This window comes from Paraphaeosphaeria sporulosa (assembly GCF_001642045.1).
Source record: "Paraphaeosphaeria sporulosa strain AP3s5-JAC2a unplaced genomic scaffold CC84scaffold_6, whole genome shotgun sequence".
In the NCBI taxonomy this organism is placed as follows: domain Eukaryota; kingdom Fungi; phylum Ascomycota; class Dothideomycetes; order Pleosporales; family Didymosphaeriaceae; genus Paraphaeosphaeria; species Paraphaeosphaeria sporulosa.
The window spans coordinates 2006211-2022439 of record NW_017253365.1 but is presented as its reverse complement, the minus strand read 5'-3'; the positions used below and the strand labels follow the sequence as shown (position 1 = coordinate 2022439).

The window sequence follows — 16229 nt, the reverse complement described above, 5'->3', positions numbered from 1 at the left end:
GCGCGCGACTGCAAACATGGCACCAGAGGAGGAAGCTACCGAGGTGTCGCACCCCACGAAGCGCATAAGATGGGCAACTCACCGCGCAACAGGCGCTAAAGCTGAAAACAAACGCATGTCGCTGAAAGAGCGCCTGCACCGGCGGGTCGGATCCAACGGCGAGAAGAAAAGGGACTCGATGGGCAAAGAAACCGGATCGCCCGAGAATGGCGACATGGCCAGTTCCGAGGCCGACAGCGACGAGCAAGATGGTGGTCGCACTGTCTATTTCGGCGTCCCCCTCCCCGCGCACGAGAAAGATGAAGATGGCTACCCTCTCGCACACTTTGCGAGGAACAAGATACGAACGGCCAAATACACTCCCCTGAGCTTTATACCCAAGAATTTGTGGTTTCAATTCCACAACATCGCAAACATGTACTTTTTGTTTATCATAATTCTAGGCGTACGTCTCCCCTTGAGCTTCTTGTCGTTTGCGCTAACTCGTCCTGTGTCATAGATTTTCCCTATCTTCGGTGCCTCGAATCCTGCCCTCAACGCCGCGCCCCTCATCGTCATTCTTTCCGTTACTGCCGTTAAGGATGCTGTTGAAGATTGGCGCAGAACCGTCTTGGACACAGAGCTGAATAATGCCGATATTCATCGGTTGGTCCATTACAGCAACGTAAACACGGCTGGCGATACTATTTCTGCATGGCGCAAGTTCAAGAAGGCTTGCACAAGAGCCGTTGTCTTCACGTACCGCTGGTTCAAGAGCAAGGGGAAATCAGGCAAAGGCAAAGGGGCCTCGCAACAGGACGTAGAGTCGCGACACTCTGTGGACACTAGGCGTGCTTCCGTCATGTCCTACGCCGGCCCTCATGATGAAGGCGACATCCAGATGACCCCTGTCCCGTCGCCCTTGCCGGGACAGTCTCCGCGTCACTCGGATGGAGGGCCTTTCGCGGACGTCTTAGAGGGCGATAAGATTCGCGAGCCAGGACACAATCATCCCAGGAAATTCTATGGCAGTGTTATAGACCCCTACAAGACCGTTCCGGACAAAGCCCGGTTTATCAAGGATCATTGGAAGAATGTCCAAGTTGGGGATTTTGTTCGATTATATAACAACGAAGAAATCCCGGCAGATGTGGTGGTCATTTCCACCTCTTCCGATGACGGAGCCTGCTATGTCGAGACCAAGAATCTGGATGGTGAGACTAACCTGAAAGTTCGCAATGCTCTCCACTGTACGCGCGATGTGAAGCATGCGCGCCATTGCGAGCGATCGGAATTTTGGATTGAGAGTGAGGCTCCCCACTCCAACCTTTACTCCTATACCGCTGTTATACGCTGGATGCAGCACAATGCAAAGGACCCTAATGCAGCCCCTTACGAAATGGCCGAGCCGATCTCGATCAACAATCTACTCCTTCGTGGATGTCAACTCCGGAACACCGAATGGGTTTTAGGAGTGGTTATGTTCACTGGAGAAGAGTCGAAGATCATGCTGAACTCCGGTATCACGCCGAGTAAACGTCCTCTCATTAGCAAGGAACTCAACTGGAACGTCATCTACAACTTCATCATTCTGTTTGGTATGTGCCTTGTGTCCGGTATTGTTCTGGGCGTGTTCTGGGCCAAGCCAGACACATCCCATGCTCTCTTCGAGTTTGGATCTTACGGCCACAATCCCGCTACTGATGGTGTCATCGCCTTCTGGGCTGGTGTTATTCTCTTCCAGAACTTGGTGCCTATCTCTCTGTACATCACCTTGGAAATCATCCGGACACTTCAGGCCGTATTCATCTACAGCGACGTGGAAATGTACTATGCGGCTATCGACTATCCTTGTACGCCTAAGAGCTGGAACATCTCCGATGATGTTGGCCAAGTTGAGTACATCTTTTCGGACAAGACTGGCACCTTGACACAAAATGTCATGGAATTCAAGAAATGTACTATCAATGGTGTACCGTATGGAGAAGCATACACTGAAGCACAAGCTGGTATGCAACGAAGGCAAGGAATCGACACAGATGCGGAAGGCGCTCGCGCACGTGAGCAGATTGCGCGAGATCGCGTTCGCATGATCGCCGATATCAGGAAGATGCACGACAATCCATATCTCTGGGACGATGACCTTACATTCGTGGCTCCAGACTTCGTTGAAGATCTAGCCGGCGAATCGGGACATGAACAGAAGCGGGCCAATGAGGCCTTCATGCTTGCACTCGCTCTTTGCCATACTGTAGTTACAGAGAAGACGCCTGGGGACCCACCTAGAATCGAGTTCAAGGCACAATCTCCTGACGAGGCCGCTCTGGTGGCAACAGCCCGCGACGTGGGCTTCACTTTCGTTGGTAGGGAAGACGATCGCCTTGTGATCAACGCGCTTGGTGTGGAGAGTCGATACACTGTGCTCAACACTCTCGAGTTTAACTCAACGAGAAAGCGGATGAGCGCGATTATTCGGATGCCTGATGGCAAAATAAGACTCTTCTGCAAGGGAGCGGATAGCATGATATACTCGCGACTAATCGCAGGACAGCAGCGAGAGCTACGTGCAACTACTGGAGAACACTTGGAAATGTTTGCCCGGGAAGGTCTCCGTACCCTATGCATCGCCCAAAGAGATATCCCCGAACAAGAGTACCAGGAATGGAACAAGGAGTACGACCTGGCTGCGAACGCTGTTGCCGGCCGTGAAGAAAAGCTTGAAGAGGTTTCTAGTCGTATTGAAACCGATCTTTGGCTTATCGGAGGTACCGCCATCGAAGACAAGCTGCAGGATGGCGTTCCGGATTCTATCTCTCTCCTTGGCAGGGCCGGTATCAAGCTCTGGGTCTTGACTGGAGATAAGGTGGAAACTGCCATCAACATCGGCTTTTCCTGCAATCTGCTCAACAACGATATGGATCTGATGGTTCTCAAGGTTACAGACGGAAATATAGCAACAGCTGAAGCCTGGCTCGACGAGAAACTCGCTCTTTTCGGCATGACCGGGTCCCAGGAAGAGCTCGATGCCGCTCAGACCGACCATGTCCCGCCGCCAGCCACCCATGCTATTGTCGTCGACGGAGACAGCCTGAAACTGGCACTGGATGATGCATTGAAGAGGAAATTCCTCTTGCTTTGCAAGCAGTGTCGAGCTGTCTTGTGCTGTAGAGTTAGCCCAAGTCAAAAAGCTGCTGTTGTCAATATGGTCAAGACTGGCTTGGACTGTCTAACGCTTGCTATTGGAGATGGTGCCAACGATGTCGCCATGATCCAAGAAGCTCACGTCGGTGTTGGTATCGCAGGTGTCGAAGGTCGCGCCGCTGTCATGTCCTCCGATTATGCTATTGGCCAATTCCGCTTTCTGACAAGGTTGGTGCTTGTTCATGGACGCTGGTCGTACCGAAGGCTGGCAGAGTGCATTGCAAATTTCTTCTATAAGGTGAGTAGTCTACGCAACATTGTCTTGCATAATACTGATCGTGCAACAGAACGTTGTTTGGACCTTCTCTCTGTTCTGGTACCAGATCTTCACCAACTTCGACAGCCAGTACATCTTCGATTACAGCTACATCGTCTGGTTCAACCTGGCTTTCACGTCCCTGCCCGTCATTCTGCAGGGTGTTCTAGACCAAGACGTCAACGATCGTGTATCGCTGGCCGTTCCTCAGCTTTATGTGCGAGGTATCGAAAGGAAAGAATGGTCGCAATTGAAGTTCTGGTAAGCCCAAACCCACCTCTTTGCAACTTTGCAGCGCTAATTTAATGCTTCTCAGGATGTATATGGTTGACGGTATCTATCAATCAGCCATCGCCTTCTTTTTCGTCTACATGGTCTTTGCCCCAGGAACTTTCGTTACCGAAAATGGACTCGACATTGCTGAACTGAAACGCATGGGCATAATAGTAGCGACCATTGCAGTATGCGCGGCCAATTTCTACGTCTTATTCAACACCTACCGTTGGGATTGGCTGATCTGCCTCGTCGTTGTCATCAGCACCTTGTTCATATGGTTCTGGACCGGTCTATATACGACATTCACGGGCAGTGCTCAGTTTTACAAGGGCGGTGCCGAGGTCTACGGTGCTTTGGTGTTCTGGGCTGTACTGCTTCTGGCCGTGGTCGCATGCTTGCTGCCAAGGTTCTGTGTGAAGTCGCTTCAAAAGATCTATTTCCCTCTGGATGTTGACATTATCCGCGAACAAATCAAACAGGGAAAATTCGACTACCTTAACCAAACGGACGCATTTATACCGCCGCCGCCGCCGGAAAAGGCAATCTCCAAGGTGCCCTCGGATGTCTCCAAATACAAGGTTGCAAACGCGCAGGATGGTGATGACGACGTTCGCCCCATCTATCCACCTTCTGTTGCTCCCACCGCCACCACGCACAACCCTAGGAGCCAGAATGGCAGCGGTAGTACTGACTACACGTTCCGCCAATCCGGCGAAGGCATACCGCAACATCGCATTTCGATGGATCGACCGCGCCCATCCTATGATCGTGCACGTATGTCAATGGACCGTGTTCGACCAAGTTTCGAAGCCAGCAATGACTTTACGTCTGCTGCGATGCTGACACGAATGGAGTCAGCGCACAGCCGCAATAGTTTGAGTGCGGCTCCAAATACTGGCCCTCAGATCGCCAGCCGGCTACGGAACGTGTTCCGAAGACCTACTGTCACACGAGAGGAGGCACCGGAGCACCTGCGGGATAGCGAACAACCTCCCGTACCTTCAGTAAACCACACCGAGGACGGCGCACGGAGTCCACCACGGAGCCCGCCCCGGTGATGCATTCACGCCTACTACATAATACCACATTCTTTTTGATGACGACTTGTACATATCACGGCTATTGGGATTTTGGATTTAAGCTCCCATGCAAAAATCATTCTTCTACTGTTGTTCTATCGATACTCTACACACCATGGGTCGGCGTTACCCAGACCACAGCACGCTTGGTCTGTTTTCTTTATACCGCATTGCGTTCCGTTGTTGCTTTCGATTCATTTGTGGAGAAGGATGGAGCGGTTTGAAAAGCCTGGAGTGGGCACGGCAGGACGCGGGCGCCAGGGCGGTTTCAGCTCCTCGCCAGTGTGTTATCTTGACACTGCTTGGTTCGGTTTGTGACATATCTCTGCTTCTGGAAAGGGCTTGGGGAAGGAAGGTGACTCTGAGGCAGAGTGTGGATACCCATGCTCGCTGGGGGTTGTAGATAATGTTTGCCTGCATTTGCGGGTCTGGAATGACATGTTAAATACCCAACGTCTTGTTCTGTGAACTGTGACCGTGATGAATGCAGAATGTGAGGCATGGGCTACGGCGCTACGCAGGTGGTGCAAGGCTGAGCGAATGTGTGCTAAATAGGCTTGGCGGCGGCGGCGGCGAGAACGCGCTTGCTGCGCGTCACGCCCGCGGCGCCGACTTCGACCCTTTGTGTTGGGTCTCTGCTTATTTCATTGACTTGGTCCACACTCAACTCACGGCTCTTTCAGCCCGCCCACTTACTTCTCCCACTCGACGCCGGCTCTGGTCTCCTCTCACCTCGGAGATCGTGCGCTTAGGCCCATCCTACGAGATACTTACTGCCTGCCAGGAAACCCAATTCTCGCCGCCACTCATTCGCCCAATTATCTTCGCAAAACGAGAGCGCTGCACCCGACCCCCAAGCTGCAGGCCCTTGCCCACCCTCTACCATCCTGGGCCACCAAAACCACTCACTAGTCTCCGCCTTGTGACCCAGCCAATGCGCTCGTGATTGTGGAGGAAGCAACTATCGCGGGCGGGAGCACCGGCCGCGTTCGAAGGCAACATGGCGGAGATTTTGGAGCGCATCAAGTAAGGACCAAACGACGCTGCTGACCTGCAGCATCACCATGCTGACCGCTTTTACTTGCAGCGAGCTTAAAGCGCTTCCCGAGGAACAGCATCTGTTCTGCCCACGTACTTCGCCCGATGATGGGTCCGTATACTTCGCCGAGGACATCGCAGCCGATGGCGCCGCAGACCAGGACCCCGCCGCTGTAGAAGAGCGGAAGATGAAGATCCAAGAAGCCGAGGACCGGAAATGGCTTACCCTGGGAGCCCTGCAGATAATGGCGTTTGATGGAGAGGATGCAGACCCGCACAAAGAATGGATGTTGGAGCGGCTGAACGCACTTATGACGTCCTGCGATGTCTGCGTGCGCGTATACCATCAGGCTCGGGCGCAGTGGCGACAGAACCTCTTCGAGTATGTGCCATCGTGACGGCGGACGCAGGCTTTGGCTGACGAGATCAGGCAATTTGATGAAGAGCATGTCCATGTCTTCTTGCAAACAGTCGACACTCAGTCTTTGGGTCGTATACAGCGAGGGCTGGACGAGGCACACGAAGTGCTCCGTAACGCTGAGCCCCAGAAACGTGGAGTGCGTATCTTGCCTACCGAGGCTACGTACGCTATCTTTGAGGCCTTGAGCTGCGACGCCATGATTAGGAATGAAGAGCTCCTGCAGCAGCATTTCGATGCGCCGTTCGAGCTCGTGCAGTCCAAAAAGCGTCTTAAGCTCCAGACAATTGTGCCTGCAATGACCCGATTTCTCTTTAGTCGGAACAAGAACCGGCGGACATGGGCTCAAGCATCTTGGTCCACTTTCAAGCGGCCCATACTGCAGTCTGAGTTCGACTGGGCAGTGAGGGATCATCTGGTGAGCGCCATGATGAAGGTACAGATGACAAACCTTGATCGTGCCTTGCTTCCTGACTACTGGGCTGGGGTGAGGCTCATTGTCAATAAATTGGGCAAGGACCTCATTACCAGCTCAATCCGTGACCTAGAGGGCAACTTTTATCGTCTGCTGCTAGACCACTTGCATCTTGAATCCGCAGGGTTTCTTGATCTGATTGAGACCATGAGGACCATCTTAGAGGTTTCTCCCGCAGACTTCTGGGATGCTATAAATGACATTACGACTTCCACGGCTACTGTCGTTGAACAGGTCTTCAATAGCCCTATCCTCAAGCAGATGTTACTGGCCGCAACTGAGGATAATGAGGACGACATGGCCAATCTGAACACCGCCGTTAGTTGGATCACCCCCTTTCTAACCTCCATCAAGCCAACGAACCTTCCTCCAGCTGTCCGTGCCTTTGCGAATGCATTGTTTGGTCAGCTCCAATCGGACAAATACTCGCGTGCCGGGCGTAGTTTCTGCTTCGAGGAAGGTCTGCGCGTCTTGGACTATGCTTTCCGCAAGATGTGCGAGGGCAAAACCGAGGCCAACTTTGTTGGGCAGCCTACGGTGAACAGCATGCTCGAGATACTGTCGAACCATATCGAGCTCATCGTGGGCAGTCTCAAGCGTCTCGAGCATCAAGAGGACCGACGACTGCTTTTGTCCACTATCCAACATGCCTTCACTCTCGAAGCGACATCTCTGCACATCGAAAAACAACTGATCGCCGCGAACAAGCCCTCGCCAAAGGAGACTCCTCCTTCCACGCCCTTGTGGACTGCCGTCCTCAAAGCTATTGACGCCCAAAACATCGATCTCGCAACGCACTTATTAATCGCAGGAAGGAGTCTCATTGGCCTCGAAGAATGTCTTTGGAAGACGGGCTTCGAAAATAAGCCCGTTGAAATCAAGCACTTCAACGGCCGATTCGAATTGTTATCCAAGTCAATCACGGATGTTGTCGATCGAATGACCGAGTTCAAACCGGAGCAACTCAATGATCTATTTCGACAACCTCGCGCTGCTTCCGCTATGATATCGCTGCTTTTCTCTTCCACAGAGGATACTCGAAGTTCTGCTATTGAGCTGTTGAAGATCATCACTGAGCAAGAAGAACGACATGACGCTCTACAATACATCCTAAAAACACACTACAAGTATGTGCTCGTCGGAATATCGGACTCTTGCCGTCTAGTCACGCGCAAGCGAATCTTTGCTCCCGCAAGTAGCATGGTGAGGACACTCACCGATATTATCGATGTGCTCTGCAATTCCCAAGACGGATTACTCCGATCCCGACAATTCGATCGCGAAGAAGAGCGTATCACCATGAATTTCTGGGAGAATTTGTGGAAGACACTTACGATGTTCTTCGCAACTACCGAACCTTGGAGCAATCTCGGCGTGTACCAGAAGGATATGATGAAGGACTTCTGCCGTGATGTCATGCAGTTCGCGGATTATCTCTTCGATCAATGCAGCGTATTCGCTTCTGCATTGGACCCTTCGACGCAAGGAGACGAGGAAAAGTCCAAGACCAGTGACTTGCTGAAAGAATTATTGCAACTTCCGGCAAGCACGATGGTAGAGGCGAAGCGGTGGCTGCGCCTTCGCGATGAGTACCTTTCAGGCAAATCCGTCACGCTCATTGGGAAGCTGCTCGTTCGTCTTCGCGCTGTTTCGGTCGAAATTGATCCAGATACGTTGGCCTTCATGATGGACATAGTCTTTGGGAAAATTAAAGCGAACCTCAGCGCAAATCAACAGGCCGAGCTACAGCGAGCGATAGAGACCCATCTCGGTCACTCCATGCTCAAGGAAGAAGCGCCCAAGCAACCACGACAAGCTTCCATCAGCAACTTCTTGGGAAGTGGCACTATTAAAACGCCTACCACAGACACCGATGCCCGTGCAAGGCTGATGAAAGCCATGACGCCTGCGGCGACAGCTTTCAAAGAGAACCGAGAATTCGCGAAGAGGAAAGAGGCACTGGCTGCGGCGGAGGCAAAGAAGAAAGCGGCCAAAGACGCTGATGCTGCAGAGTTCAAACGCAAACGTCAGCTCGAAAAGGAACGCCAACAGAAAGAGAGGGAGGCCGCAATTGCAAAGGCTAGGAAAGAGCGTGGACTTACGGGTGCTACTGCTGAGGCGGGCTCTGCTTTAGCAGGTCTTGGTGTCCTCGATAGAGATGCTGCCCCCAAAGGAGAAGGCTTGATGCACTCATCGGATGAGTCTGAGGATGAGAACGACGCGTTCGATATTGACGAACTGTTTGGAGCCACAAAGAAACCGGGGTCTGCCGGGCCGAAGACTAACATCACCAATGAGATCGTTAAGGCACCAATGCCAGTCAAAAAGCGGAGAGTACAGCGCTCCGCCAAGGATATGCGAGCTCGACTTGCGCCAGACTTGACGCCTCTGCACAAAACTATCCTTGGTTGGGACTTTTACCACGATGGCGTGTACCCCCCAAAGACTTCACAAGGCAACTATGCTGGAGTAGTGGACACATTCAGAACGCCTAATGATTACCAGAATACTTTTGGTGGTCTCTTGAGGCTCGAAGCATGGCAAGGATTTGTTAAAGCGCGCGAGGAGCTAGCATCCAAACCATATGAGATTCGCGTTACGCAGCGATCGACAGTTGATGCCTTCATGGAAATCGGAACTACCATGACCCAGGCTGAAAACAAAGATATACAGGCAATGGAGGGTGATATCGTCCTCTTATCGAAGACCAACAAGCCTTCAGCGCAGGACCCTCACTGTTTGGCTAGGATTTTCCAGAGAAAACCCAAGAAAGGGCACATTGAGGTATCATATCGTGTCATACCTTCCGGAAACCCGATGGCGTCGCTCTTAAACCCCAACATGACGGTATTCGGAACAAAGATCCAATCCATCACCCCACTGGAGCGCGAATATGGTGCTCTCCACGGGTTACAATACTATGATCTATGCGATGAGATCATTCATGCAAAACCATCTCCTCTCCTCGCGTACAAGGATGCACAGGTCGAACCGCTGATGCAGAACTATAACTTGAATAAGGCTCAAGCAAAGGCTGTCAAGTCAGCTTTCGACAACGATGCGTTCACGTTGATTCAAGGGTATGTGACCGTTCCCGGCGCCCAAGTATCGACTAACTGATGGATAGACCTCCTGGATCCGGAAAAACAAAGACGATTACCGCTATCGTGGGGACGATACTATCGGAGAACCTTCGAAAAGGTGGAAAGCCTGCTCCGATGCCTGGCCAGACTCTGACTGATGCCGCCGCAAAGAAGTTGCTCGTCTGTGCGCCGAGTAACGCTGCTGTTGATGAGCTGGTCATGCGTTTCAAGGCCGGGATCAAGACATCGGACGGCGTGGAGCACAAGGTCAACATTGTGCGTTTAGGAAAGAGCGACGCAATGAACGAAAATGTGAGAGATGTCACGCTCGACGAGCTCGTCAGCAAGAAACTGGGTGTTGGCAGCAATGACAATGACAACGATGCTACGCAAAAGCTCTTTGCGAACCACAAGAGTGTCTCGGCGCAGCTGAACGAAGTGCGCCAACAAATGGACTCTGGCGAACTCAAAGGCGAAGCTCTACAAAAGATTGAAGATGAGTTTCATACTTTGCGGAAAGAGAAAGCACAACTCGGCAGGCAGATCGATAATGCCAAGGACGACCAGAAGTTGGCGTACAGAAACAAGGACATCGAGCGACGACGAGAGCAAGAGCGAGTTCTGAGAGATGCACACATCGTATGTGCCACGCTTAGCGGCAGTGGTCACGATATGTTCCAGAACATGGCTATCGAGTTTGAGACGGTCATTGTTGACGAGGCCGCACAGTGTGTCGAAATGAGCGCACTAATTCCTCTCAAATATGGATGCGCAAAATGTATCCTGGTTGGTGACCCTAAGCAACTACCGCCCACGGTTTTCTCGAAAGAGGCTGCTGCCTTCCAATACGAGCAGAGTCTTTTTGTGCGCATGCAGAAGAATCACCCGGATGACGTCCATCTCCTCGACACGCAGTATCGCATGCACCCTGAAATTAGCTTCTATCCAAGCTGGAATTTTTACGACGGTAGACTCGTCGACGGCGGTGACATGGCTGGCCTCCGCAAACAGCCCTGGCACGAGAGCTGGCTGCTGGGTCCTTACCGGTTCTTCAACGTCGCAGGCCAGCACCAATCGAAAGGACATTCGCTCATCAACGTCAACGAGATCAACATTGCACTTCAACTATACGAACGACTTATCACCGATTACCCGAATCACGATTTCCGGGGGAAAGTCGGTATAATCACGCCTTACAAGTCTCAGCTGAGCTACTTGAAGAATAAGTTCAGCAACAAATACGGCCCCGAGATCACCAAGGACATAATGTTCAATACTACAGATGCTTTCCAAGGCCGCGAAGCTGAAATTATCATCTTCTCATGTGTGCGTGCTGCTCCATCCGGCGGCGTCGGTTTCTTGCAAGATATTCGACGAATGAACGTCGGTCTCACACGTGCAAAGTCCTCGCTTTGGGTGTTGGGCAACTCGCAGTCGCTCATGCGTGGTAAATACTGGAAACTGCTGGTGGAGGATGCTCAGCGCCGCGACCGCTATACGACTGGCGATCTGCAGAAGATGTTGTGCCAGCCCTCCCGTGCATATCCGGCGAGGCCTGGGATGTTCGACGAACCTGTGCCCGTGCCTATGGACATGGACGTCAAACCACCCATCAAGCGTGAACATATCAACAAGAAACCCATCATCAAACAGGAGCCGACGAACAACGTTCGTATTAAGCAGGAACATCGCAAGCCGGAACCCATTCCAGAGCTCTACGATACTCGCATCAAGCAGGAGTCGTATCAGAACGGCAGCCGCAAGCGCGTCCACGACGATAGTGGAGACGTAGAGATGTCCGATGCAGATGAAGCCTCGGATACAATCAATGGGAGCGCGGCCACATCGAACTCTGCAACCCCTGAGCCCATGGAAGGTATACAACGACAGAAGCTACCGAAAAGGAAGAAACCTAGACCGGCGGTGAATCCGCTGGTCAGCCATCCGCCCAGCAGGCCGAGAAAGTAGGCTCCCGCCGACCGAGGCAAAGGAGATACAAGGAGTATATGAAAGAAACGTAGCGGTTTGTGTGTGACTGCTGCAATGCATAATCGTGTGTTATTCCGGCGTTGGTTGGTCGGGTGAGGACAGCATTTTCGGGCGTTTGTGGTGAGTGCTTTGGCATCTCACGTGTAATTGTGGATACCGCATTGGCATGTTTAGGCTATCTAGCTTTCGTCGGTCAAGGTAGACGGAGGGCCCACCTGCGCGGCGTCTCTCCAGCCTTCAAGATGGTCATATAGGCAGTCCAGTCTTGGATGATCAGGTAGGCTGCCACCAAACGCTCTGAGGCGTGGTGACTGAGATTTACGACCCCTGATTCTCGGTGGCATGGCACGCAGTTGAAATAACCAGGCGTGCGGAACAAGCCAGCTCGTGCTACTCTGCGCCGATTCCTTCGTCAGGTGGGAGCCCCCTTCCCAAACGAGCATTGTGTGCCGATGTGACGTTGAAAGCGGTGCGATGTTTCCCTGGGCCAATCGTTCACGGGCCACAGTGGGAGCTCGTGAGACTCGCCCTCGTTGTCCCGATCCAGAGCCGTGAGCTCACATGCACCGACGTCACTGTGTGTTGTCGACAGCACGAACCGTCGCGTACCACAGGACTAGCATGGTAGCATCCTCACGCTGTCTTCTTGCCGCGCTCAACGCACTTCTTTCCCCTTCTCATCCTCTGCCCAAAACATGCCTCCTACGTGTTCCCCTCTCACCGCGTGCAACACCTCTTCTCGCCGTCACCGCCTGTTGTGCAACCTTTGGCGCTACGTGAAGGTAGGGGTCCCCTCTGCATTCGTCTGCGCCCATCTCCACAGCGATGTTGTACGACAGGATGGCCCCTTCGGAACTTTCTCTTGCGCGCAGGTCGCGAGCAAAGAACGCGTCCTCGCGCTGTAACGTCGACCGGGTTCCAGAGACTCCCTGATACGGGCTGTTACCCGCCGGCTCTTCCCCTGCGAGCGCGTGCCGCTGGGGAATGACTGCGGATATGCGTCGGAGATTTTCTCGTGGAAGAGGTGGGTTCGGCATGTGCTTTGGCATACCAGAACACGGCTTTCTTGGTCTCTTGTACGTTTCTGCTTCCGCGTCCAGGCCAAAGATCGAGGTGACGAGTCAGATGAGGACGCCCGGCTGCGCGCATGGTCGTTTCACGCCAGAGTTATCGCGTACGACATCGATGCATACGCATCATACAGCTTTGCCATTCGTGGTACGCCCCTGGGCCAGCCTCTCCTCGCACGCACCGCACGCTTTGACCCGACCAGAACGTCCAAGTCGGCTGTCTCTGCTGCTGGGGTTGCATAAGTGCCGGCCATGGCTCCCCTCTGCGTCGATGGGTGCTTCCATGCACGTACCTGAACCTTCTCCGACAGTCATCGCAAAAGCTCTCCGGCCATCTAACAAATAATGCTAGGACACCCAGGGATCAGTGCATTCGAGTACGCGGGGGCGGCCGAGGAACACTATCGTGAGGAGCGAGCATGGGAGAAGGCGACGGAGGAGACCATAATCACAAACGCCACCGAGCGCCATCCAACACTATCAGCGGATCTGGAGCGAGAAGAAGCTTCTCCACAGCCAGTGGCTCGCCCGGAGACGTCGGAACGTCAGCAACCGCAGACGTCGGTCGACGAGTATACTATCGCACAGCGACGCCGTGGAACCTTCGTCAACCATACCCCGCGCAATCACGAACTCCGCCTGTCTTCTAAGCTATCACATCGCCCAACTTCCGAGGAGGAGTCTGGGAGATTGTATGCCAGTTATAGAGGGAGCTCGGATGACAATACGGAGACTTCTAAGAGCTGTAGTGGTGGTCAGCACTCGTCATTTGGGTCTTTCCAAGTTGAACAGAGTGCTAAAGCAAACGCGAATGCCCCTGTCGAGCTTGATAGCAAGGAGATACCTCTCAATCCTTTAGTAAGTATGCAAGCCTCCAACAACTAGGAGAAAAGGCTGACTCCTGGGTCAGATCATGCATCCTTTGCCCACAGTACCCATCATACCAATCGCACTACCAAGACAACGGCGCAGCCAAAGCTCAAGTGCCGCGGCTTCAATCAAATCGTCGCAAACGGGTATCAGCAAGCGAAGTCTGAGGACCTTTTTGGGTCGAAACGCATCGCTCGATGCTTCTTTTCCACGTCAGCAAATATCATTCGATGAGCCCAGACCAAGCACAACTGGCAGTGTCTCAAAACTGCGGCCTCAAGCAGCAAACAGTAAGCGCCGTCGAAGACAAACACCCTACAAGGTCCCAGCACCGCTTGTTACAGATTTGGGTCGACATGCGCCTCTGGAGCCCTTGGTTCTACATCATCGTCGCGAGGTGACGGGTAGCGATGTCGACCCTTTACCACCGCATGTCGATATTGACAACGACATTAGTGAGGCGGCCACTCTCCTGGCTATCAATGAGTATTTCGATAGTCAGGAGGCTACTCTTACGGATCATCAGCACCCAGCAGATCTCAATGAGATCTCAGCATCAACATTGAAGGCGCTTAAGCAAATACAGCCGAGTTTTTCCCCCCAACAGACCCCAAAGAAGGGTGACGCAGCTCCGAACAAGGACCCTTCCGACTCCAAAGAATCAACTCCGAGCCTCCCCGAGCGCAACCCTGAACGCCTCAGCAGAATCAATACTCCTACCTCAGCCCGCCTCCCAAAGAGTGCCTCTTCCATCTCCGTTCAGAGCGACTTCACCTCTGCAGCCCAAGGCCAATACTCCCCCTACGATGAGCGATGCGACGCCGTTTCTAAGACCGTGCATCGCAAACCCCTACCAACCTCACCACGCGAACACGGCCGCTCCACCTCCTCCATATCAGGCAAGCTCGCACCCCGAATCCCAGGCCACGAGGAGCTGGCTAGTAGTCGGCTAAACGATTTCAACTACTTCCTGCGCATGACGGGTCCGTCACCAACGCACGAGACGAAAGCCGTGCCGCAGAAGAAAAAGAAAGGACTGAAAGTTATGAAAGTGCGGAGCAGGAAGGAGGCCAAGAACCCCATAAGCAGCCGTCGCTTCGGGGAAGAACACCTTCCAGTCCCTGCTTGCTGCCTCGAGGAGACGACCAAGGCCGGCGGCGTGAAGCATCTGCGCATCAAGATCCCGACGGAGGACGTCGATGTGCAGCTCGCGGCGGTTCCCCCGAGGACCCCCTGGACGGACGAGATGGTGCAGCCGCTTGCAGGCGTTGACGTCGAGCGCGCGATTAATCTCGCCGGCGAAACGTCGCTCATGTTCAAGAGATGCAGTCCGAGGCCTGTTCCCATCTCGCCGATGGCTGTGCCTGTGGAACATCACCCGCTGCTGGTCAATAGGAAGGAGAAGACGCGGAGTAGGAAGCTGAGAGATTTGAAAAAGGCAAAGGGGAGGACGGATGGGGATGCTGAATGTGGCGCTGAGGAATATATTGGAGAGGGTAAGGTGGAGAGGTTGGAGTGGTTGGTGGGTGAGTTGGCGGAGGGGTTAAGGGTAGAGGCGGGACTTGAAGAGGGTTTGGGGCCAGAGGAGGTGCTGGAGACTTGGAGGGAGGGGAGGGAGAGGGCTGAGTAGGTGGGGAATAGAATGTGAATTTGGCGACTTATTGTAATGCGTAATACGAGTGGCTAAGATGGAAATTGACCCGGGCAAGAGAATGGTGGCTGGTGAAGGTTGTGACCATCTGGTCTCCAGCGATTCAAGGTAATCAGCGTGATATGGTCATCTGCAGGAGATTTGGTGTGCGAGCATTTCTCATCTTGAACGCGTCATTTAGAGAAATTGCTTATATAAAGACAAGTGGTAATATTCAAGGACGTAGATTCTGATGAAAAGAAGCTGAATTTCAGAGTCGATGCATAGCGGTTCAATTGTGTCTACTTCGATATGATGACATCACACAAACCCCTATCTTCGGCAACCATGTACCGATGATCTTCGAATTGTGAATTCAAAAGTAAGAAGTTCATTCAGATTCTTGTACAGTCTTCTACTCTCAGCCATAGGAACTTACCAGACTGAACTTTGCATGCGTTGTGCGAGCTTCCAGAATCTCGTTCCCCAAGGCTTCCCAACGTATCCATCACTCCGCTGTCACCTTCCCGAACACCAAGTCCCGAGTGCACAATGGGCCCCAAGCACATGCGTATCGGTATCCTCGTCCCGTCCTCCAACACCGCCCTCGAGCCCCTGACAACGCAAATCCTCTCCCCCATCCCCAACCTCTGTCCACTTCACCCGCTTCAGAGTCACAACAATCGGTCTCGCCCCCTCCGCCCTCGCCCAATTCGACACAGCCAAGGTCCTCGACGCAGCCCAGCTCGTCGCCGACGCTGCTGTCGACGTCATCGGCTGGAGCGGCACCAGCGCAGGCTGGCTCGGCTTCGATGTCGACGAGACGCTTTGCACGACAATACAGGAGAACACCGGGGTGTGGGCG

The 16229-nt window shown here is 53.1% G+C and overlaps 3 protein-coding genes across 3 annotated transcripts; all 3 read left to right on the top strand.

Annotated features, from left to right (window-relative positions):
* Nucleotides 1-16: 16 nt before the first annotated feature.
* CC84DRAFT_1092876 (phospholipid-translocating P-type ATPase) lies at nt 17-4770 on the top strand (the record flags this gene model as incomplete). The annotated part of the gene is made up of 4 exons (XM_018174488.1): nt 17-445; nt 500-3418; nt 3468-3697; nt 3753-4770. The coding sequence occupies 4 exons, from the start codon at nt 17-19 to the stop codon at nt 4768-4770; spliced, it is 4596 nt and encodes a 1531-aa protein (XP_018035420.1).
* Nucleotides 4771-5855: 1085 nt separating this feature from the next.
* CC84DRAFT_1093152 (tRNA-splicing endonuclease-like protein) lies at nt 5856-11773 on the top strand (the record flags this gene model as incomplete). Its single annotated transcript, XM_018174501.1, has 3 exons — nt 5856-6211; nt 6260-9802; nt 9850-11773. 3 exons carry the CDS (start codon nt 5856-5858, stop codon nt 11771-11773), a joined length of 5823 nt encoding a protein of 1940 aa, XP_018035419.1.
* Nucleotides 11774-13026: 1253 nt separating this feature from the next.
* CC84DRAFT_820150 (uncharacterized protein) lies at nt 13027-15618 on the top strand. The gene is made up of 2 exons (XM_018187533.1): nt 13027-13722; nt 13775-15618. Exons 1-2 carry the CDS (start codon nt 13210-13212, stop codon nt 15362-15364), a joined length of 2103 nt encoding a protein of 700 aa, XP_018035418.1. The 5' UTR covers nt 13027-13209; the 3' UTR covers nt 15365-15618.
* The last annotated feature ends 611 nt before the right edge of the window (nt 15619-16229 follow it).

What these genes read in the sequence shown, in the direction of transcription:
- CC84DRAFT_820150 (XM_018187533.1), top strand. Translation starts at nt 13,210, where the DNA reads ATGCTAGGACACCCAGGGATCAGTGCATTCGAGTACGCGGGGGCGGCC. An exon ending in AGATACCTCTCAATCCTTTA is followed by an intron (nt 13,723 to 13,774) that starts GTAAGTATGCAA and finishes CTCCTGGGTCAG; the next exon opens with ATCATGCATCCTTTGCCCAC.